Below are 24,029 nucleotides of genomic sequence, written 5' to 3' on the forward strand. Positions count from 1 at the left end.
GAGCTGCTGATAGAACTAGTTTGCACCAGCATTAGCTACCCTACATCAGATCCCTAGAGAAAGATTCTACATCTTCAAACTGCTTCAGCTAATCCTCAGCAGTGTCTATCTGCTTCTCTCCCATTTCTTAATAATGGTATACAACAACTACCTATAGTGATCTATGTATTTTAAAAATTGCAAAAAATCAGTAGGAAACAGGATGCATGACTTGCTCAAATTAACATATAACCTGGTGAAATAATAACTACTATGATGAAGATTCGATTGGTAGCTACGGCATATATCATGAGACAAAGATCCTTAAATACTGGCTTTTAATAATTTACATACCAACTTCAGAAATGTAATCCTACATTGAATATGTTACATCCCTCCAACTTCAGCCATTGAGACAATAAAAGATGTAACTCTCACTTTCACATTACAAAACTCAGGTGTAACTTACCTGGTGAGCAAGTTCATGAGCTACAATCATAGTAATCATAAGTTTAGAAGATGCTGATGATTTTTCAGGATCATATATCAAGGCAGTTTCCCTGTATGTAGTCAATCCCCAATTCTCCATTGCTCCAGACTGAAAATCAGGAATAGCAGCTAAGTCTGCAAATAAATAATTTTGAAAATGTTATCCTCTCACACCACTTAATTCATCAGTGCACACACAAACCTGCACTTTTTATTCTGACAATGAGTCCCAACAAATTTCTTCAGCCTGATTTACAGTACTAAAGTGATTAACATTACATTAAAAAGACGCACGGTGGTAGTTGGTACCAAACTTGGACTTGCATATTCCTCACTGCTATGAGGCCTACTGGATCAACCATGGCCAGGCATTCTTCAGTACATCTTACCTCAAAGGATAGAAATAGGCGACATATACACGGCCCTGAGCTCCTCAGAAGAAAGGTGGTAGGCAGCTCAGTCCAAAGAGGGGTAAGGGGAGGGTGGTAGATCCATGACAGTTCAGTTGCCAAAAAAGGAAAGGGAAAACACATTGGCTGCTCCCATAAAGGGCAATGGCTTATATCACTCTTTTTGGTGGTATAAGTCTGAGCCCAGAAAAGGAGGTCTTTCCAGGCTCGAGCACTGGAAGCTGACTAAAGTCGGCTCCATCCTGAGGAAGGCCCCCAGAATACCCTTATCCACACCAGTGTGGGCTCCTGCAGCAAAGGGCTCCAACGTGAGATGCAGCTTTCAAGTTCAGGCACCACACAGTAGAACAGCACCCTGCCAGCAGCATAACTGCCCTTTGCTGGAGTATTTGCCCCTCATACCAGCGAATTGGGCACCAACGTCGGTGCAACCCCACGCCACTTCCAAGGCTTCATCCCCCGCTCCTTTGGATTGCATTTCTATAATTCTAACAAGAAACACAACAATACCTTGTTTAGGCAAAGGATAGGGAATTTGAAAATATCCCTCATAGAAGTCTAGTAGCTTTACTGCTGAATCTAAGGCATGGTATGCTTGCTTGATCTTGTGTGGTACAGTATACACTGAAACCTGAAAAACACAAGCATGAATGAATTCTGAATGCCACCTTAATTACGACTAAAAACTTGCTCTTACTCTTAAAATGAGAGAAAGGCTTAAATGGTATGCCTTTTATTTTATTTAGTTATCCCTACTATCCATATGTGGTCAAATTCTTTTGAAAATTTTGGTAGAGTCCTGAACCATTCAAAGTAAGTACCTGTTTGTACTAACAAAAAGGATATAATGGCACTACAAAGATTTATATACTTTCCTGCTCCACCGAAAATATGCTGCTTCCTATAAGTAACACTGAATATCAGATAAAATGTGGGAATTGGTGCAGATTCAAAACCACACTCAGACACACAACAACCCCATGACCTTGGGACAGTTACTACTTCTCACATGCAACCTGTTTAACAAAACTGATGAAATGCTAAACTGAAACTTCTGCTAGTAAAGGTAGACTGATCTGTGATCAGAAGATGAGAGACTGTCCCCATCTGTAACAAGGTTCAGGTTTCAACTAGTTCAACAACTGGGTTCTCAATAATTCTTTCCAGAAATGTGTGCCCCTTACTAATTTTTTTATCCATTTTTTTGGATTATCAATTCTTCTGTCTTGATCACTTCAACCTGTAGAAAAACAGCTTTTCTTGCAAAAGTTCTGAAACTAAAACACTATTTTACCAACAAATATAAACAATTCTATAAAATCTTTACAGCTCATAAGTTGACTTACTGCTTTAAAAGCTTTGTTGGAAGTAAAAGCTGTTTTCTGGCCCTTGATTATCCAGAGTGTTCAGTTAAGTTTCTCTTCTCATAGATACTGCCATGGGAGAGGTCAGAGTAAAGCAATTCAGCTCCTTCAAGATGGGGCAAGACTGCTATTCCCTCCAGCATTGCTGTGGGGAAATTGCTGGAGATTTTGGAGATGGCACTTAGAGGGGGCAGGGTTTGGGGAGGGGAGGGACCTCGGTGGAGTATAATACCATAGAGACCACTCTCCACAGCAGCCACTTTCTCTAAGGAAACTAATCACTGTTGTCAGTTGGAATACTGGGAGATCTCCAGGCACCACGTTGAGGTTGGCATCACTACTCTGACAACTTCACAACAACTGCCCAGATTAGTTTCCCTAGAGAAGAACAAGCTTTTGATAGACCTGCCTGTCTCACTCCTCCTCTACAACTGCAGTTCTAACCATCACTACACTTTATATTCCAGCTCTCGAGATAGAATGACTGTAGCCCCACAGGTGATGAGTCACTTCCAGTTAAAGAATGTTTATATCTGGGGTCGAATCCCCACTTGAAATTTGCACGCAGATCCAAACCTGTTTGTTGTGAAACCGTATCCTCTTCATTGGAGTTTCTCCCTCCCCATCCAGTGAGCACACAGCAGACACACCCGGTTGCAGAACTCTTAGCAATCCCCACTACCAGGCGAGCTCGCTTCACCGGTCATCCCTGATTGGCTGGCATGCCTTGATGGGGCGGGACCTTTTTCCACTGCGGAAATGTACATTGTAGGGGCGTGATAAAAAACCCAACGTGTAAAAGTTTAACGTTTAACTGTGCAAACAGTTAATCGTTACCTGTGTAAACCATTAACGATTCAAAGTTACACGTTTGACTGTTTAACATCTGCATCCCTTTCTGCTGGCCGATCGCAAAAGCGGAAATGAAACGAAGGAAAGGCCGAGCACGCATCGCAGCGCTGACTGGTTGCCTGAATTCCACGTCACACTCCAGGGCGGGAAACGAGTCAGAGTTTCAACCCTCATCCCTCCCCTCGGATGAGCTCTGAACCGTGTTAATGGGGTTTATGCCACTTGCAACCAGGTCCTGCCGGAACGCGGATTAACAGGGAGAACGAGCGCCAGAAATGGAATCTGCCACGCAAGCAATGGGGAGGTCGTCCCTCAAACCTGGTTAGTTTGTGTTCTGAAACCTGGCTAAGACGGTAGAGGGGATTTGACCTGGGTCAGACTAAGAACAATGCAGTCCCAATACCTGGCCCTTGTGGGGCTGCACTCATCTCTCACTTTGCTCATTTAACATGGTAATAAAGCTTTCATTTATTCATTTCATTTATTTGATTTATACCCCGATTTATACCCTGCCCTCCCCCAAAGGGCAACTACTGCAGAAATATCTGAAACATTATAATGCTGTTAATGTCATTTATGGTCTTGAACTTATACTATTTTAAAAAAAAATTATAAAATATTACAATATGTATTATTAGTATAAATATTCAACATTTCAGTGATATAAGAAGAATACCTTAATTCCACGAGAGGTTAACTTTGTAATTGATTTGAAATCTGAAACTATGAAGGCTACCAAATACGTGCTCATCTTTACGCTAATCTCAAACTGGTCTTCAAGGAGCCCTTCCATTACGTTTACCGATCTCACCTAAATTAAAGCAAACTTGATTACATCATATCATAACTTCCAACTGAATGTACTACATACATACAAATTATGTTTTACAGCTTCCTAGCTAGGGACTATGTGCTATTTACCACCTTTAGCAGTTCCACACTTGCCATGGCCAGTCCTCCGTCCTTGTTCACAGCCTACCTCCTTGGCTTCCTGGGCAGCCAGCCCATGACAAAACCTATGCCTTGGATCCTGAGTAGAATTTCTACAGGCAAAGGGAAGGGAGGTGATTTTTGCTGTTGGACCTGTAGCAGTCCAAAATGTCCTCTAAAATGCTACTCTTGGGGAATGAGAACCTCCAAAATAGCTTAGATAGGAATCATGGGGTGGGGAGAGGAATCAATGGAAATCATCCACCTTATGCCTGTGGAAATTTAGGCAGGATCCAAGTTGTGGATACCGAATACTTGCTACAGGTTAACAACACTATACTCGGACAGTAATCCCTAATATGGTGCTACTGGTTTTTCCTGGTAACTACTTGCTTCTGAAGTCTTGGAGATAAAATCTAAAATATCTTGAATAGGAAAAAATAGGGAACATTGGGTTGCCTGACTAGCAAAGAACAAAACTCTTCCCAGACAGGTGCATCATAGCCATGTAGCTTGATTTGGCCACATACAGATTTTCGTATGCCTCTAGAATTTGAAATCTCTCACTTTCTTTGACGTTGAAACAAGTACCATCTGTCCCCTAAAGCAAAAAGCTGGTCCCATTACACATGGTAGCCATTTTGTGGGGGCACCCTCTAACCTTCTTCAGAAATCCAAAAGCGCTTACAGGCTCAACAAGACTGGGAATTTCTATAGGTGAAGCTGGTTGCTCCCTACTTGTAATACAACTTACAGCTTTTGGCAGCTTTCATCAAATTAATACGGGTGTTTTGATGTTTCATTTTAATTTAATTTCATTTCTTATGTTAATACCAAAAATGAGTAACAAGCACACTGTGTGCAGTTTAACTTGGTGGGCTTTTAAATTGATCTTTACATTTTCCCTGTTCTGTCCTCTTTTCCTGAACTAAGAAATCAGAAGTCAATACATACTAAAGGCATGTTAGATAATGCATGATGTTTTGGTTCTCTTCTGATCTTAACAGAAAATCTAGCTTTGAATGCAGGTTCATCAAAGCAAGGAAAGGCCATTCGTGCAGTTGTTGGTTCAAACTGTGTTAATGCAAGCAACCTAGAATTCAGAAAAAGAAAATGATTTTTTGATGGAGACATTACACACACACACTATAAATCACATAATGAATTGCTTATATACATTCAGCAGTGTCTGAAGATGGAGATGTCTCCCAGCACCAGGCTGCCTGTTCCACCCATCCATCCCTTGTCACAAATACCCACCAAAGAACCCTGGAGCACCCCACAACTGACAGCCCCACCCCAGATGTACCACAAGGAGCAGAGACCTCCAGGAAGCAAGCGGCAAGAAGAAACAGCAGAGTCATGGCAGGAGAGCTGGAGCAACAAGAGCAAGCCACAGCAGTTCCAGGGGATAGGGTGGAGACAGCACAGCCCTAACCGTTACAATCAGCAGTGTTCAGCAGCCTTAGAAAGCAAGTGAGGCCGGTACAGCCCCAGCCAGATTGCAATCAAGGAGGAAGGCCAGGAAGGTTGAAGAGCCAGTCTCAGGCCAGCAGGGCAAGACACTAGGAGGCTGGAGCAAAGAGCTCCCAGGAGGGAGAGAATCTCCTGAGAGATAAAAGGGAGGCAGAGCAAGACGGAGGTTGGTGTGGTGCAGGGGCTCAAGTTTGCAGGAATGCTGTTAACTATCTGACAAAACTAAAGAGCTTATGAATAGAAACCTGTGCATTGTCCCATTTGTGCCAGAAGGGTACAACACAATAGAAGTTACACTGAAGAAGGCTCGCAGCAATTGCTATCTACTATAAGATGAAATCTTTGTTATAAGTATAACAGGTGTCCAAATCCAGAAACAATACAACAGTACCACAAGGTATGTGAAATACAAACCCTAATAACACTGATAAAAATCCTGTGTAATACAAAGCAAAGATCCTGTTGTAATACAATAAAAGTCCACTAAGCTAACAGGAACCTTGATGTGTACTATCTCGTACAAGCTTCAAGGCTAGTGGAACATCAATTCCATGTCTGTGTTTCCAAAATATACAATCGTTGGTATGAACGGCAATGATTTGAAACTGCCAGGGACTGCAGTCTGTACTGAAAACTCTGGCTGCTGCAAAATGTTTTGTAGTTCAAATTACTGCCATTCGTACAAAGTTCATATGCCATTCGTATGTCAGATACCTTCTGGTACTGCTGTATTGTTTATGGATTTCAGTATGTACTATACTTATAACAAAGGCTTCATCTGAAAGTAGACAGCAATTGCTGCAAACCTTCTTCAGTGTAATTTCTATTGTGTTGAACTGTGTGCACTGATCCCCACTTAATTCACATGGTGTGCCAGACGGGTAGATAAGCTCCTGTGAGGCCAGGGTGGCCAACCCTGCAGGGGTGGCTGGCAGAGGAGATGCTCACAATCAGGGACAAATCAGAAACAATACCAACAGTGAAAACAGTTGAGGCTCCATTCAGACATAAAATTAAGCCAAGATGGTACCTGAATCCACTACTACAGACTTGTATGCCTATCTCGTTCAGCCTGCTCCCGGTTACTTTTTGTGTTACAAAGGCTAGTGCTTGAGTCAGCTGGATTTAGCTTTAACTGGACAAGTCTGGATTCTAAGCCTGGATGAAACCCTGGTTTAGAATTACAGCCTGTGGGAGAAAACTAGCTTCAATTAACCCAGGTGTCTTCATTGTAAGTTACAGGTAACTAGAACTCTGAACCAGGATTTCCTGTGCTCTGTGTGAGAGAAACAAGCAGGGTTCAGGTACATGCATGAGATTGGCATTAAGCGAGATTCATGCACAATGCTGGCTCAACATCAGCCTAACTTGTCATCTGAATGCAACATTTGGTGGCATGAGCTACCTTTTCTAGCATTTACAACTGGAAAAACTGCTTCAAAATTAGTTACTGAACACTGGACTCATTCTGATACTTTTCAATTATTCTCTTCATCCCTAATTCTTGTGTTTTGGTAAAAGAACCATAAAACGTTATAGGCAAAGGCTTGGAAACAAAGAGTTGCTTTTGATGTTGTATATGCCTTAGGTTTTTATGAGCATTAGTATTCTACATTGAGCGCGGGAAGGACTGATGTTTTGTTCTTCCACTGTAATGGGGAAGCCATTTCCTAACACTGTGCTACTGAAGAAAAGAACACCAAGCCCCCATAAGTACATAGGCACAAGGCCAAATTCTGCTACTTGGGATAACTACATAAATACAACCTTAATTTCAAAGGTTGTCATACTAACAGTTCCACCATCTAGTACTTCAAAGTCAACTGAAGTCAGCAGGCTTAAAAGGGTGTAACTGTACTTAAAACTGCATTATTAATTAGAAAAGATAAAGCAAACCAAGCCATCCAAGTTGTGTTAACAAATACAAGATTAGACAGTACTGGGAGAACAAGGCGGGAGGGATGGAACATTTACAATAAGCACTTATATAGATTTCTGCATTTCCAGCATCTGCTCAGTGGCTACTAAAGCAACCCACAAGTTTTAGGTTTGTGCTCCTAGGACTACTACATCAGACCTTTCTAATATAGAAGAGGACACATATCCTAGATATTATGTTTTTAACAGCCAACAAATGCATATCTTTAAAGCAGAATCTGTTCCTGAAAAGAAGGAAAGAATCCATCAATCTTTGAAACTAAGTAGCCCCATTTCTTTCTTCTGATTAAAATAGGGTGTTTCCCTTGTTGTACTTGTACTAGGATCACAAGCTGAAAAAAACCTAAAATATTTATGGAATCATTTATGAAAGTTTCTTCAAACACAAAAAGTGAGTGTGAAAGCTTTCTCTTGATCTATTGTTAAATAATTTAGAAGTTCATGATAAATATGAAATAAGACGCATTCAAACTTAAATGGAAATAATAGTTAGCAACAACAGCTCAAGATCCAGCCTATCCCAGCCAAACAAATGCTAGCCTGAAAGAACACATACCTTTCTTGTCCTTCTGGAGTTCTGTATGTACTTTTATAGAAGCCATGGAAATTGTCTGACAAATTAGCAGAATATTCAATAATAATAAAATAGGTGTTTCCAACTTGCAGTGGTTCCTCAGTAAGAAGAGCAATCTGTTCAAATGGTGGATATTCTGAAACGGTCACTCCTTGCTCAGCATGAATGCCTCCCATGTCTCCTTGAATGGTAGCTTTAGAGATGTGGAGATATTTGCTGTGCAGGATAATTGAACTAGTTTGCTGAATCACTGTTATTTCTATTTTGGCAAATCCAGTAAAAGTAAGAGTGGTCAGATTTGGGTGAATAAGAAGGTCATAATGAACTGGAACAACATGCTTAGGAAGCCTCATTTTATTCCAAGGAAATGGTTTGCTTGAATAGCTTGTCTCACTATGGTGATCACAGCTCAATAGAATAACAAGATTCAAAATACCTAACAATATTCTCATCATCTTCAAAGCAAAGGTCCGACCTCAAAAACAGCAGAATGACAGACTATTCAGATGGTTATGGTATCCTTCAATATAAATCTAGAACAAAAAAGTTAAATTGAATCAATACATATATAATTATTGTTTTTCCTCATTGATGCTTCATTTATATTCTCATTGGTTTCTGTGGTTGAATCTCTAGACACATCTTTAACTTATGAAAGTAGTCACAGGGAATTTCCAGTTTGGATTTGGGCCACAGCAGTATGGAAGGAGTCTAACTGTTCCCCTCAAGCTACTACTGACCCCCATTAAGGAAAAGAGACATGGAAACTTTTCCCCTGTACCAAAGTGGATAACAGCTTAGGAGAGAGGGATGTCTGCATGAAACAGACATGTGGAGAAAGTAAACTCTCTTCCCCAGGTCCATGGCTACAGTTAAAATTATGCCCCACATACTTTTTAAGGTTACTGTCTGGGAGAATGTATCTAGGTGATTGAGATGCATTCCTAACTCAATGTGATTGCTACAAGATATATGTAACCAGCCTGCTATATGTTACCACTGCCATTCTGGGGTATTCTTTCCTTGATCTTTACTTTATAGCTTCACACACAGAGTGGGTCACTAGGCTTTCCCCTGACACTTTGGTCTCATGAGAACTAACCTTGGGGCGCCTCAGCTCCAAACTAACAAATTCTCAAATTTCTTGGAAAAATGGGAAGGGGGACTAACATTGGAATAGAGGTTCGCCAGAATTGGCTTTGTCAGGTTGGGTGCTTCGATGCCAATCTGTAAACGCTGCTGATCAACAATACAGAGTCCGTTTATTGCTTCAAGGTTCGAGACCTAACAGTTACATAAGTTAGCACTTTTGCCAGAGTTGTTTAATATCAATATCAAGCTGCTGAGATCATCTTCAGCCTTTGGGGGCTGATGACATCAATGTGCTGACAACACCCAATTCCAGATTCTATTGAGTAAGTTGCCCTTTCTCTACTGAACAAGTGCATGCAAACTGTGGTCAAGTGGATGGAGGCCAACAATTCCAGCAAAATAGGAATGCCAGTATTGGGACTGGTTTGACTGTGACAGATGTGATTGCATTATCTACTGGACCAAGTAAAAAGTCCAGAATAGCATCTGGATCCAGGCCCGCTTTGGGAAAAACTACTGGAAAGAGTAACTTAAAAATTGTCATAGGTCTGCCATGTACGTTTTCCAAAAGGAAGGGAAAATCCACCAGATGCAGCTTCTCGGTCAACCACTGAACTGATCTAGTATAAAGGTGAGTAACCCAGTGGGACCCAGACATAAGCTTGGGCTTGTGCATCTTTTCCCATCATTTTTGTAACTTCCAATGACAACTGAAATGTAGACATATAGACCTTGAACCACCACACACATACACAAAGATGACTGCATAAGGAACATTAGTCAAAGATGAACTTTGGTTCCTTTTAACAGTAGTTAAGATGCCTGAAGCATTTTTTTTAATAAATGCCTGAAGCATTTTTTTTAATAAAGGAAGAATCTTATAAATACTTTAAATGATTTGCCAGGTGGGAAATCCACAAGCTTGAGTCTCACTTCCATGTACAACCGTTGCTCAATCCCAACTTCCATGTACATCAACTGCCCAATCCCAAGAACAGGCAAAACCTTTCTGCTATCTTTTTCCATAACAAGTTCCTGTTGATTGAGGGATGGCAGTGGAGATTTTATAACAGCCATGTGCTCCAGACTATGTCTCTGCTGTTACACGTATGGCTGGAGGATTACAGGTTTTGATGTAAAAGGTCCAGTGAGGTGCATATTTCTCATCAGTTTAGCAACCCAGTTGCATAGGGAATCTGTGCCGGATCTACTGGTTTTCCTGTTTAAAATGCCAGACAGAATGACCTGGGCTGTGCATGAACTCACCCGGCATGTTTGAATCAAGAGACTCTTTGAGTGCTTCAGGGACAGATTGTTTGAAAATGGGCACTCAGTGGCAAGTATAAGAGTGGTCCCACAGAAAAGGCCCAGTTAAAAAGACCTCAGACAGCAGAGCTGGCAGAGCTTCCTGAACTGAAACTTGCAGGGACTGGCTCCACTCACTACCAAATCAGTGAAAGGTGTCAAACTGAAAGGGAGCAACGGCATGACTTGTGTGACCCTCCCCCAACAAAAGCCTCCGCCACCACCAGATATCCTGGGGTTGTCTCTATTGGCTTAGGTTGCCAACTCTGGGTTGGGAAACTCCTGGAGATTTTTGGGGCAGAGATTAGGGAGGACTGGTATTGGGCAGGAATGGGAACTCTGAAGGGTCTAATGCCATTGGGTTCGCCCTTCAAAGCTGCCATTTTCTCTAGGACTGATCTGTTGGCTGGAGATCAGTAATTCCAGGAGATCTTCAGACCCCACCTGGGAGCTGGCAACACCCATCCTGGAGACCGCAAGAGCAGCATGGGAGAATGACTTGGTTGAACCGTCCCAGGCCAGTGTTGCCAACGCTGGCCCTGATGAAAACTGCATCAAGGACGCTAAGGAGGGACTCTGGGAGCAGAAGGCAGGAAAACTGAACTTGCGATGTTTGCTGATAGGAAACACTTCGCAATTTTATATCGCTCTTTATGTGACAGGAAAGTCCCCTAATTGGCGTATTCCTGAGAAGCTCGCAGCTCACAATGGATTATACTCCTTAAGTGTGAGGAAGCGGGGCAGGGAGAAGCGGAAGCTCAGGCCCTTCGGGGACTGAGAAAGAGGTCTTTGAAACGAAGAAAGGCCGCCACGAAACCCATCCGGGGTGGGAGTGTAGAGCAAACCCAGCCCGAATGGGTTTCGTCAAGGCCTTTCTTCCACCCACGGGCCGTCACGCACCAAGTGAAGAAACCCTCCACGCATGCGCAGGTTGGCTTCTGCGCATTTCTAAACCGACCCCCACCCACCGCGCGTCAACCTGAGCATGCGTGGTGGGACGCTTAGCTCGGTGAATAACATGCAATCGAAACGGACAGCAGAAGCTCCTTTCGATGGCTGCTTCGAGCTTGGTTTCTTTTCCCACCCCAAAAAGCTCCCCCACCCCTCCGCTAGCTCAGCAGCAGGACAGACGCTGAATGCAGGCAACTCTCTTACCTGTTAAGAGCTGGCCCTTGAGGCCACAGCCTTGTGCACTCTGCAGTTCGCCTTGGGAGTGAAAGCGAAAGAAAGTGAGGGATCCGAGAGCGGAAGTCCCGCGATGGTGTCTGCCACAGCCCTGAAGACCTTTCTTGGGTAGCGCTGTCTTCCTTCAGAGCTGGCAGCGCTGTGGGCCGAGTGAGCGACTTCATGGTCAGCCTGCTTCCGTCCAATTCCTGTTGGAGGGCAACGAGGCGTCTCCAAAACCGGATTTATGGACGTCGTCTAGTCGTTCATAGTTGCAGGCACCTGTTTTACCTTGTCCTGTGCACGTGGGTCTAGAGCATATCTTTCCAGTGTTTCTGTTGGGCTGGCAGAACATCAATTTCCTCTTACAGCTTTGCTGATTTGGGTTTTGGAAGGGGAAGGGAGGTAGATTTTTATCCCACAGAACACGATTATTGATGTTAGCATGGCAGCTTCAGACGCTTCAACACCGAGTTATATGTAAGAGACATAGCCATGCTAACTGTCTTCTCTGCAAAATGCAATTTTAAACAGTACAAAGTATGGTATCTGTTTTATTGCTGTCAGCCGCCTGCCTGCAAGGAAGATATGTGGACATAACCTCAAAGGTGCACATGGTGAGCTTATGCTTGGGAGCCAGTTTGACTGCAGATTACCTATATGATTACACCATGTTTTCCCAGCCTGCCCTCTCCTTTAGATAGTTTGGTTTGTACAAACAATACAAAAGGACTGTCTGCTGTATACATGGACTCTCAGAGCACATGGCACTTATTTGTTAATTTATAGCCTACCTTTCTCACTGAGACTCTAGGCCATTTATTGCATTTGCAAGAGACCCATAAACATACCTCTATCACAGGAATCTCCAACATAGTGCCCGTGGGCACCTGGGCACCTACCAACACCATTCCTAATGCCTACCAAATTTTTTTAAAAGTGGGTGAGGCCCAGCATGGCTTTTGCTCAGTAAGGGTTCTGAATGGGTGTTGGAGATTTGAATGGGCAGATTTTTTAAAAAAAAAATGCTTTGGAAGCCACCACAGGGATCTTTATAACGTGACTGAATGTAAGCTGTGGCTGGCTGTGCCTCTTGTAGCCACCGTTTGGTGGCAGCCATTCTGTGCTTGCACCCACCAAACAGTTACAAAATTCCAAAGGTGTCTCCAGGACCCCTGATCTGTCTTCATGCTGATTGTTATTGAGAAGTGGACTGTTTAAGGTGGCTAGAGTTCCCTTAATTTAAAAATGGTATCTCCATGATATTTGAATGTTCAACATTTCTGGTCTGTTTACAGAATAGATGCCCTAATTTTAATGTTATTATCTGCTGCTTTTGTACTAGATATGATATTCTTAAAGTGTTTGGCAGTCTGGTGAGGGCAACTATGGTCCTTCTGGATTTTCCTGTTTTGAAGCTATGTTGGATGGAATCCTTGAACTTCACAATTAATACCTGCATTGGATTTATGTGGGAAATGGCGGGGTTTGGAAAAACAGGTAGTACACAGAACCTGTATTTTCTTGGAAACTTTATATTGACTATGGAGTTGGAAGGTTATGTTACTACAGCACAATTATTTAATAACTTCTTTATTGATTCCTATTTCTTAAAAAGCTCTTCAGAAGTTGATAATTCCTGTGCCAAGATGCTAAGGTACAGGGATGGGATTTTGGCAGTGCCTATGCGAAAACATATAATTTCCACTTCAGATAATTCTAAGCTGCTTTTTGGAACAGACATGCATGTTAGTTTCTCAAATATTAAGAAGCTACTTACGAGAAACTTTCATCTTGCTGCCACAAGAGGTGGCTGTTTTCCCACTTTTTTGATTCTTGCATGTGACAAAACTGCAGAAAACAGAAGTAATACAAGAAAACCATTTGTATTCCTTTTCTCTTAACGTGCACTTGATTCTAAGTTAAGCAACTGACTGGCGGCTATAAAAATACCAAATATATTGTTATAACTAAAAGGGAACCAAATCATTCAAGCTTTTGCTTCAGTTCTCCAGAAAGGGCTTAGTACAATATTCCAAGCTCTCAGAGAACATACGTGTTAGGAAAGACAATTGTTAACATTTTTATATTTCCCCAAAAATCAGCATTTCTCACTGTCAAAAAATAGCAGCAGAATCTAGTTTGTTCCTAAATTTTTCTTGCTTTGGGCAAAGCCAGGAACTTCAAGGTTTCATTTTTTAAAACATTCTAGCCTTCATTTTTCAACTTCCCTACAACCACCCTCCTCCCAATTGCTATTCTAATACTTTCTGTGCATTCTACTACTGGTTAACCTCTTCTTTTTCTGGTACTGTATTTTTTCTGGTACTTTAGTTTTCTCTTTTGGTACTAACATAGTTTTCTTTTTCTGGTACTTTAGTTTTCTTTTTTTATGCTGAATCTGTGGTACATTCTAGAGTTCTGGGACAGGAAGTGTAATTTTTGCGTAGTGTACAGCAACTAGAATTGGTGAGTCTCTGGCTTTGGCCCTGAGACTCAAGTTTCGGGCCTCATTATCAGAGCTTCTGGATAGGGTGGCATGTTGAAATCTCAGGGCCATCAACTAGGCCATACACTTTATAGCTTCTTTTAAAACCTCTAATCATGCCTCTCTGTGATAGTTGCTGACATAAGTTGGAGGTGCAAATCATTAATAGCTCAGCTACATTTTACATTCAGCACATAGCATCCATATTATTTGTTTCTGTGGTGACTGATCAGTGTCTTCAAAATCACATGACTGAGCACATTCACAGAAGAAACAAATGATAGTGGTGTTTGGAAGTACTACCATTTATCGCTGTTCAACATGATATGTTCTACCCCATGAATCATTAGGCACTGCTTTACAATTCTCAGCTGTTGGGATACTGGGGACCTAACCATATCTAACCCCATCTTGGAATTATATAAATATTTGGTAGCAAAAATGGTGCTGCTGTTACACAAATGCATATTTCCTATTTATTTTAACTAAGCTAGGTTGTGCCCAACATTTTCAAAATATGACAGCAGTGCATGGTCATCACCGAAAAGTTTTTAAAATAATTATTTTAAACAAATCAGGATTTTAAACGCCTTTATTTTTAATTCATGTATAGACGGAAAGGGTTAGGGCAGTGATGGCGAACCTTTTCGAGACCGAGTGCCCAAATTGCAACCCAAGACCCAGTTATTTATCGCAAAGTGCCAACATGGCAATTTAACCTGAATACTGAGGTTTTAGTTTAGAAAAAACGGTTGGCTCCGAGGCGTGCGTTACTCAGGAGTAAGCTTAGTGGCAGTCAGTGGGGCAGTCAGTGGCTTTGCTTTGAAGCAACCGTGCAACTCTTCCAACGGGTGAATCACGACCCTGGGAGGGTTTACTCAGAAGCAAGCCCCATTGTCAGCAACCAAGCTTTCTCCCAGGTAAAGGATCGCGCTTTAGTTCTTCGCATGAAAATCAGTGGGGTTTAACAGTGTTTAACAGGGTTACCTACCCTGCTTCCCTAAAACTAGGTCTTAAGTTTAATGCTAATAATCGAGCCCAGCCTAGATGTGTGTGTTGGGGGGGGGCACTCTGTTTGTGCGTGCCCACAGAGAGGGCTCTGAGTGCCACCTCTGGCACCCGTGCCATAGGTTCGCCACCACTGGGTTAGGGGAAACGTTTGCCCATTTAAAAGTTAGTGTTGTGTGCTTAATGTATCTGAAATAGACTGATGTCTACAAAACTCAAAATAAAGTGCATACTACACACCAACATGGGTACTTTTATCATTTGTGCAGGTAGTAGAGTGGATGTGAAATGTGTATCTATGTATAGGATTTATTAAAACAAATATACTTGAGAACAGCAAACTTATTTTTCAGTCCTATTGAGTAGCAGAGGCTTGAACACACAAATAATTTCACAATGTTCAGAAATTCCTGGAATTGCACAAGTTAAAGGAATGAGGATCAGAAATTCAGGCTGCAATCTTGATGGCTCAATCTTATTTTGGGGGGGGGGGGGGGCATTGAACAGGCCGATGGAAGTGGTGCAGGGCTGTGCTGGTGTGTTTCCCACCTTTGCTGATGTAAGGGGCACCCCTACTGGCAGAGAAGGCAAATGCACCAGCAGCCAGTACCCCTCAGGTTCATGAAGTGGGCGCTGCAGCACAGGAACAGTGGTGTCTGATTAGATGCCACCTGGGGGGGGGGGGGCATTTCCCCTGGGCTTTAGGGCTGGGATTTCAGCGGCAAAAGCCTTGGACTTACACAACCCAAAAGTGTGGCATAACTCCATTTAGCCCCACAGAGGGCTTTCAGGCAGCCAGGGTTTTTGTTTTTTGCTTTTAGCTGCCTCCCCACACTACCTGGAAGCCCTCTCTGTCCCCAGCCGCCAGAGCCTTGTGGCTTACCAGGGAACAAGTACGGTTGACCTCGGTAGGATTTGCTTTGAGTATACATGCTTAAGATTCACTGCACGCCTAGCACTCAGGTGGCCCTGTAACACATATACACACTACCAAGCAAAAGATTTTCCCTATTAGGGCTAAAAGCCAAGCATGCAGCAGTGTCTGAATCAGGGCAAATATTTTAAATTTAGTTGCATATTTGCCCCCATAATGCTTTAAAATTATGATCAAAATTAATTATTTACATTTCAAAATAAAATTCCACACATTTGTACAAAGGGTACAGAAATCTGGGAAGCCAAGATCAGAATATTTTTTAAAAGCAAAGAGCATTGTCTTGTCCCATGCATAGCTGTTTTTCATTTAAAGTTTGTACAATGTTGTATAGAGATGAAAGTTCCTTATGCACAGAACTATTTCCTGAAGTTCTGAGAAGGTCAGAACGTCAAGAATTTCAAAAGAGATCCCTTATGTGCACCAAGGCATTAAATATTATTATTCTGAAATGGTTTTATGTGGTTGGTCTGTCCATTACCTGGCATTAATCTTTTCCAGGGAAGAAAGCAAAATGTGTTCAGAGTTCACAGGAACATTCCATTTCAGATCTGTCTGTCTGTCAACATTTGCAAGTAATTATGATTGTTTCAGAGGAATGAGGAGAATCAGGGTACCTTTCACTTAAACAATACAGCCATTTGGATTTCATTACTGATTTAAATACTTTTTCCTCTGGCTGTCTGGCTACAGGTTATGTTGAAGAAACAAAAAAGAAAGGCTTCTGTGGCAGTGATGCCTAATTAACTTGTAAAACTAGTTTAAAAAATAACTTTACTGCATCTGGGTGATTGAGCAAACATGTTGACTTTATGTTCCTGGTGCTGATGTAGTTAAGGGACCTGTGGCACAGTCAGTAAAGACGTCCTTGTGCAAGCTTCATGGAAAGGAGTGTAATGTTGTTTTGCACAGTTCATATTAATTTCAGCTTTTAAAAAATAATGCAGTGCTTGGCAATTTAAACTATTAGTGTTAGGCAATTTTCAGATGGTAAACAGTGAGGGGCTGGTCTGCTTATCGCTGTACATTTACAATGTAGGGCAGGGGTAGGGAACCTGCGGCTCTCCAGATGTTCAGGAACTACAATTCCCATCAGCCCCTACCAGCATGGCCAATTGGCCATGCTGAGCTGATGCTGATGGAAATTCTGCAGTTCCTGAAGCTATCTGAGAGTCAGTGAGAGGGGTTCTAAATTTCTGGATGTAGGGGTATAGCCAAAAACACCTCAAAGGAGGACGATCTGGGTTCCTAAAGGGAAAAGTAGAGAGAAAGTCAGTCTAGGTCTGGCTGTTAGATATTGTTAGTTTGTCTGCAAAGGCCTGACATTCTTCTGAAAATAATTTAATTCTACTGTATAATGTGTTTTGCAATAAAATATAAAAGATATAATAAAATATAAGGATTTTGTAATTAATCAGCCTGTAAATATAGCAGTCAACTGTAACTTCTGGCCAGTGTTAAACGGCAGCCCCATTTAGAGTCCATAGTGGTAACCTTATCTAGATGTTACCAGGGCATGTGCCACAGTGGCAAGATCTTTTCTGACCAGGAAGGACCACAGTTGGCTCAGCAGCTGAAGCTGCCAAAAGTTATCCTAGCCATTCTTGCCACCTGTTTATGCAGGAGAAAGTCCAAGTCCAGGAACACCCCAAACAATGAACCTGCTCCTCCAAGAAGAGTACAACCCTCATCCAGAAGAGAAGATAACCCACTTCCTGGGTCAGAGTCCCCCCGCCCCAGCCCACAGTGCCTTAATTTTGTCAGGATTGAGTTTCAGTTTGGTTGCCTTCATCCATTCCAGATCTTTCTCCAGGCTCCTATTCACAGTTTCCACAGCCTCTCTGGGATCTACTGGTAGCGTGAGATAGAGCTGAAAATCATCTGCATATTGGTGGCAGCTCAGCCCAAATATCTGACTCACCTCTCTCAATAGCTGTACATAAATGTTCTGCTGCAGATGGGTGGATGGGTCACACCTGCTATACTACAGACGGGGCTATGTAAAAATTTTCAAGCTCTCCTGAACACTATAGGACTGTCCCTTTCAGTTTCAATAGCCCTACTGCTGCAGTCAGGTGCTTGGCAAGCTCGCACAACAGCAAAAAACAAAGTGAAATGGAAACCGAATAAAATGCCAAATCTTAGAATCTTCCAAAATGCCAAATGCTCAGGGACGGACAAAAAAGTCCCCATGACCGAGCTCCTCAGCTTTGGGTGCAAGACCACCAAAAGGCCCATTAGATCTGGCAGGGCCTGGAGCTTCAGAGGAGCCTGTTGTTCAAACAATGCCTCATTTGGAGCCCCAAGGGTATCTCGCAACTCCACCAGAGTCAGGAGTCAGATAACAACAAAGAGGTAGCAAAATAAACAACGACATGGGGAGCATTGTGGATGATTCCATTACAAACTCTGATTGTGACACAATTCCTAAGGGGAGTCTTGGGACCAATTCAGGCCTATTTTTTACTCCCAGTCTTCACTCTGGGGAGGACAGGCGCAGAACCCAGGAGTACCCAATAGGGTGCTGCCCGCAACCCCATTTCCAATCCTGTATGGGGGGGGGGGCAATCAATGGGAAGCGAGTCCCTGGAGTCATCCAGATCGCCCCATTCAGACATGGGGAAAGAGGAATTGACCCCTAAACAGCTTAGGAGACAAAAGAGGCATAAGCTCTCTCCCAGTAGTCATTATAGATTGAAGGAAGAAGCCGCTGCTGAGGAAGTCTTAAGCGAAAGTGGAACTTCCTGTAGCAAAAAGGCATGCAAAAAGGTGCCATATGAAGCAAAGTACAACATCAAATGTCAGTTTCTCACATCTTAAAAAACCACTAAAAAATAACAAAAACACATCATTCAAACAGTGAAACCATGGCCTTTTTTTGGTCATCTAGTCACAGCTGATATGACAGCCCTGTAGGGCTTTCAAGGCAAGAGACATTTAGAGGTGGTTTGCCATTGCCTGCCTCTGTATCATGACTCTGGTACTCCTTGGATGTTTCCCATCCAAATACGTGCCAGGGCTGACTCTGCTTAGCTTCTGAGTTCTGATGAGATCAGCCTAGCCTGGATTATTCAAGTAAGAGTAAAGCTGAAGTACACTTACAAAAACATAAAACTAATAATTAAAATATTGCCCAGAAAAGAGGGATCATTGAGGGAATGTGAACAAAACAAAAAAAGTCTGTACCAACTGCTGGAAGATGGCAAAAATGAGGGCAATCTGTCTCCCTAGGGGAGACTTCCAATGTTTTGATGCCATGATTAAGGAGTGCCTTTTACCAGCTGATTAGTCAGTTACAGCCTTTCCTGAGCAGGAAAGGTTTGACCACTGTGGTGCATGCCTTGGTTACATCTAGATTAGACTGCAGTGCTGTCTATGTGAGGCTGCCTTGAACAGCAACTTCAATTTGTGTAGAATGCTACAGCTACCGGTAGAATGTTGACTGGAGGGAGTCATAGGGGCCAAAACACTCCAGTCTTGGGAGAGGTGGGACTGGATAGGTTCTGTTTGACAGTTCTTAGTTTTTTAAAATAATGTTCAGGTTTTGGAGTGATTTATTTAGAGTTTATTTATTTATTTATTTAGAGCTCTTTTAGAGGGGTGGGGATAATGTACCTAGACAGGGTAGGGGAAGAGGACAGGCACAGGGGGTCACCATTACTGTGGCGGTGGGCAGGGGGAGGTATGGTGGGAGGCAGAGGAGATTGATTAAAAGAAGCACTATTAGATGTGTTAAACCTATAAACCCCTTCTGATCTGCCTCCCACCCAGCAGTATTTGGGAATGTCTGCTAGCTGGCCTACTGCTCTGGTTGTGCTACTATTGAACACCAAGTTGGTTCATAATAAAATATCTCTCATGATTTGATCCTGGATACGGGGACTGCCAGATGGATGCATCTGAGGATGACTGAGCTCTTGTAGGATCCCAGCCTCAATTGCCAGAACTTTCTCTATAAATCCTGCCTTGGGCTTGGCTCTGCCAGGGTGCAGCGAGTGGACTTCCTACTAAGCTCCATGTGCCTGATCTCCCTCTGGCCTTCAGCTCGCAGCCTGACTTCCAGACCACCTTGACTTTGGACTGCCTTGACCATGCCTTTGCCTGCTGCCTGTCCTAACCTTGGACTGCCTTGACCTCACCTTTGCTTGCTGTCTGCCCTGACTTGGGACTGGGTTGACTATCCATCAGGTGCTGTCCACCTTGACTCTGGCCTGTCTGACCACCCTCTAGCTCCTGCCTGCCTGCAGCACAGTCAGCAAGGGTCAGTTGAACTCCATCAAAAGTGGGGAGAATAAATATCCTGCAAGACCTCCACCTTCCCAAACAGTATTACCTCTGTCTTTTCAGGATTTAGATTCAATTTGTTCAGGTCCCATGTTATCTCTTGTGACTGATGATTTTTGACAAATTTTCTTTTAAAAACAAGTGTAGTTTACTTTCAAAGCCATGTTTGGTAATGAACACCATAATTTCATATGGAAAATATACACCCCCCCCCCCCAAATCTTTGTATACACTGTGGTAACCTTTGAATTCATGGCTGTGCAATAGGAAGCAAGGGGCTTTTTTAGCCATTATGCTCAATTAAAATAGGATATCACTTTCTTGACTGTTTTCCTACTGGTTCCTGCAGTTCTTTTAGGAACCTTTAAAAAGTTCAAGGTTAATTTCAGGTCATGTGGAACAAAGATTTTGTTGCTGGGAGTACCAATAACATGTAAGCATGCTCAAAGTAAAGGGTTTTTACGTTGTTCTTATGGGATAGGCAAAAATGTCTCATCAATGTGAGAAACTCATCACATTAACAGATTTGTAGTATTAATAAATATGTTTTCCAGCGCTGAATCTGTCAGGAGAAAATAGTGAAAAGGTCATAATCAGAATTATATTCATTAGTCATAATTATCAGAATTGAACTGGGAGAAAATATATATAATATCACATCAACTATACAATAGGGAGGCATACTGCTTTCTGGAAAAATGTGACCAATAAGGACCATTTATTCAGCAAATGCAGTCTAGCTGTGCAAAACAGTTCATTGGACCTAGGTAGCCTGTGGCTTTAATTCTAAAAATGCTTCATAGGAAGTAAGTCCCACTGAACTAATGGAACTTATTTCTGAGTATACCTGTTCAGAATAGCGGTTTATCTCTACTACATTTCAGCACAGCAGCACATGTGAATCTCTGATATTAATTATTTATAAATGCTTGATAAATGCAGAGCATATTATATTCACCAGCTGAAGAATAGGATATATATATTTTTTTTTTTTGCTGAGTGGCAATGACTTTAGTAAGGGCACCAAATGTGCCCCAGACTTAGAGGCTTTGAATTCCAGCCAGTAAGCATGATGGCCATTTAGTTTTTACGCAGACACGAGCAGCTATAGCATCACTAATATTTCATAGATTTTAACTTTGATGATATGTATCAGTTGCCAAGTTCTGTTTCGACCAACCCGAAACCCATATTAGTGATACGGCATCAATTGTATAAAATATATATATACCTCATCAAAAAAATCATAGGAAGTTACAGAATAAGTTTGTGATCCCAACTGAATAGTGGTTTGGGAAGCACTTATCCACTATTTTCAGGATATGTTGAAAGCGACATCTTGTATGTTTCAGTGGGTGAGATGATAGAATCAATTTGGAGCAGCTAGGTGTCAATGCACAGCTTTCAGATGGCGAAACATCTGTGACAAAATTAGATTCAGCTCAATCCCAGGAACGTTTATGCTGAATTACGGTAACTTACTCTAAAGTCTTTCTAGTGTGCACACCAGCTCTTAAATCAGTTCCCATGACTTTGCTGCAATCTCTCCCAAAAGTAGTAAAGCAAGTTTATAAAAGATCACAGGAAATCTAGGGAAAAGCCCAAAGGTGTACTAGAGCACCAGGATAGCGTGTGGAATTAAGAAGGGGGGGGGGGGGACCAGTTTCCATAGCAGTAAAACTGAATCAAAGACCCAGTGTGGCAGCAACCCATCTACCATTTATTAGCCACCTTTCCAATGATAAATCAAGCTGAAGGCAACACACTGAGAAAATGATTTAATGATTAAAAATTATTTTAAAATAATTTTTCAAATTTACAAAATTCAGCATTAAAACTAAGAATTTAAAAACACAAGACCATCAAGAAAAGTAAATTAACACAAATCTTCTGCTCACAAAGATGGAGTATGTTTGCTTCAGATTTCACAAGGTAAAAATAAATGCCTGCGATTATGGTGTCTTCACACATAATGAGGAAGTGGCAACACAGGACCAACTGAGGAACACCTGCTTCCTCTTTGCAAGCTTTTGAATATTGTGCAAAGCTGGGGGAGATTCACCTATTTCATGTAAGACAGAAAAATGATATGTAAGTCTTTAGTTACATAAAACATTTCATTTAGGGCTGCTAATGCCTGAAGAACACATGTTTTGTCACCTGAGGCATATTGTGACAACAATTGTCTCAATAAATCAGTCCGTTAATTTCTAAAAATCACAGATGTTACTATCTAAATTCTCTATTGAGTTCAGCCATATAGTAATTATTTATGAGTATAGCTTTTGTGATTGTTTAGTATTGTACCATTCTAAAAAACTTTTTTTCTCAAGAGTACCTGTCAGTTTTAATAGAATTACACAAGTACTTGCAGCTATTACAATTTTAGCTCTTCTCTACTTCTTGCCATGAGACTATGAAATAGGCTGGGAACAGGTGGAAACATGGGAACCCCTGTCTTGTTTTGCTGTTTATTTTTGCTGGGTCTTGCTTTGGGCGTTCAGTAACTTTCTTATCCTTTGAGCCAGCCAGCACCTGACTATATCTCTGGTTTGGCCTTAAAGACTCTGCAATGATGAGAATACTTCTAGTGATTTCACCCGGTTGGGAACCTGAGGGTGGGGTTTGGTGAGATGTTTGGGAAAGAGATATCAACCAAGAAATGCAGTAGTGGAACTTAGTTCCAGTAAAGCTTGCTTGTCTGCTGTTTGTAGTATCATAATTTCTGAATCCTGGAGTCTGGTTATTTCAGGGGTCAACAGATCCTGACAGCAGCAATCATTGCTTCTGTTGGTGTGAAGAGATCGCATGCTGGGAAAAATTTTCAGGAGTGAACATTCTGTCTGCAACAGTTAGGCAGTTTAACTGAAGTCTCATACAGAGGAGGTTGGCTAGAAATTTTTTCAATGTATGCGTGTAGTTATGTCAGTGGAGATGGTTTAATATTCTGCTAGAACTTGGAACTAGAAACTGATAAACTGTAACTACCTGATGAAGAGTTACTATGTGGTATTTGTAATGTAACAAATTTGGGCTTTATTTTATTTTAGGCTGACCAGCTGTCCCGCTTTTGGCGGGACCATCACACCTTTGGACAATTTGTCTCCGCCAGTCTCCGCCGTGAGTCTCTGCTAAGTAAATTGTCCCAATTCTTTTGGGAGGGATGCTGCACTGCCTTGGGAGGGCAGGAGCAGGTCTGCGGCAGCCTCCCTGTTCAGCTTCCGCAAGCGAGCGCATGGCCTCTCTGGGGCTTGCCGCTGGTCAGCTTCTGTCAAGTACAGGGGCGGCAAACGGCAAGCCCCAGAAGCCCGTGCACGCGGCCGCAGGAGCGCACAGGCTTCTGGGGCTTGCCATTTGCCGCCCTGTCAAACAGCAAGCCCCAGAAGCCTGTGCGCTTCTGTGGCTGTGCGTGCGTGGCCGCTTTCCCATCCTGAGTCACAAAGGTGACCATCTGGTCACCTTAGTTTATTTGCCTATTTTAGCTTTTAACTCCTTCTAGGAACTAAAGGTATGCAACGGTACTTTATAAAGTTAAAATCCATGATTATTGGCTATGCCATTTTAAGTGGGGTTAACGGTGATTTGGACAGTATTGGTTTTTTATCAGATGAATATAAGTTATATTAGCTAAAGCTGTTTTGATCATCAAGAAATGTTTACTTCTCAATAAAATTAAAGATTTAAAAAAAAATCTTGGCTTTGAGTGCTTTGTGTTAGCCAAATCAGAATCCACGCAGTGGCA

The 24,029-nt window shown here is 42.2% G+C and overlaps 1 protein-coding gene across 1 annotated transcript in view; it reads right to left on the reverse strand.

Annotated features, from left to right (window-relative positions):
• Positions 1-11,805, reverse strand: part of ERAP1 (endoplasmic reticulum aminopeptidase 1) — a 35,830-nt gene extending 24,025 nt beyond the window's left edge. Inside the window, exons 1-6 of the mRNA XM_048503395.1 lie at positions 11,565-11,805; positions 7,995-8,545; positions 4,979-5,117; positions 3,771-3,905; positions 1,389-1,509; positions 449-603 (exon numbers count right to left, since the gene is read on the reverse strand). Of these exons, the coding sequence (XP_048359352.1) occupies positions 449-603; positions 1,389-1,509; positions 3,771-3,905; positions 4,979-5,117; positions 7,995-8,467 (1,023 nt within the window). The 5' untranslated portion in view covers positions 8,468-8,545; positions 11,565-11,805. The remainder of the gene's footprint in view (positions 1-448; positions 604-1,388; positions 1,510-3,770; positions 3,906-4,978; positions 5,118-7,994; positions 8,546-11,564) is intronic.
• Positions 11,806-24,029: the final 12,224 nt, after the last annotated feature.

Source organism: Sphaerodactylus townsendi, linkage group LG07 (genome assembly GCF_021028975.2).
Source record: "Sphaerodactylus townsendi isolate TG3544 linkage group LG07, MPM_Stown_v2.3, whole genome shotgun sequence".
Taxonomy (NCBI): domain Eukaryota; kingdom Metazoa; phylum Chordata; class Lepidosauria; order Squamata; family Sphaerodactylidae; genus Sphaerodactylus; species Sphaerodactylus townsendi.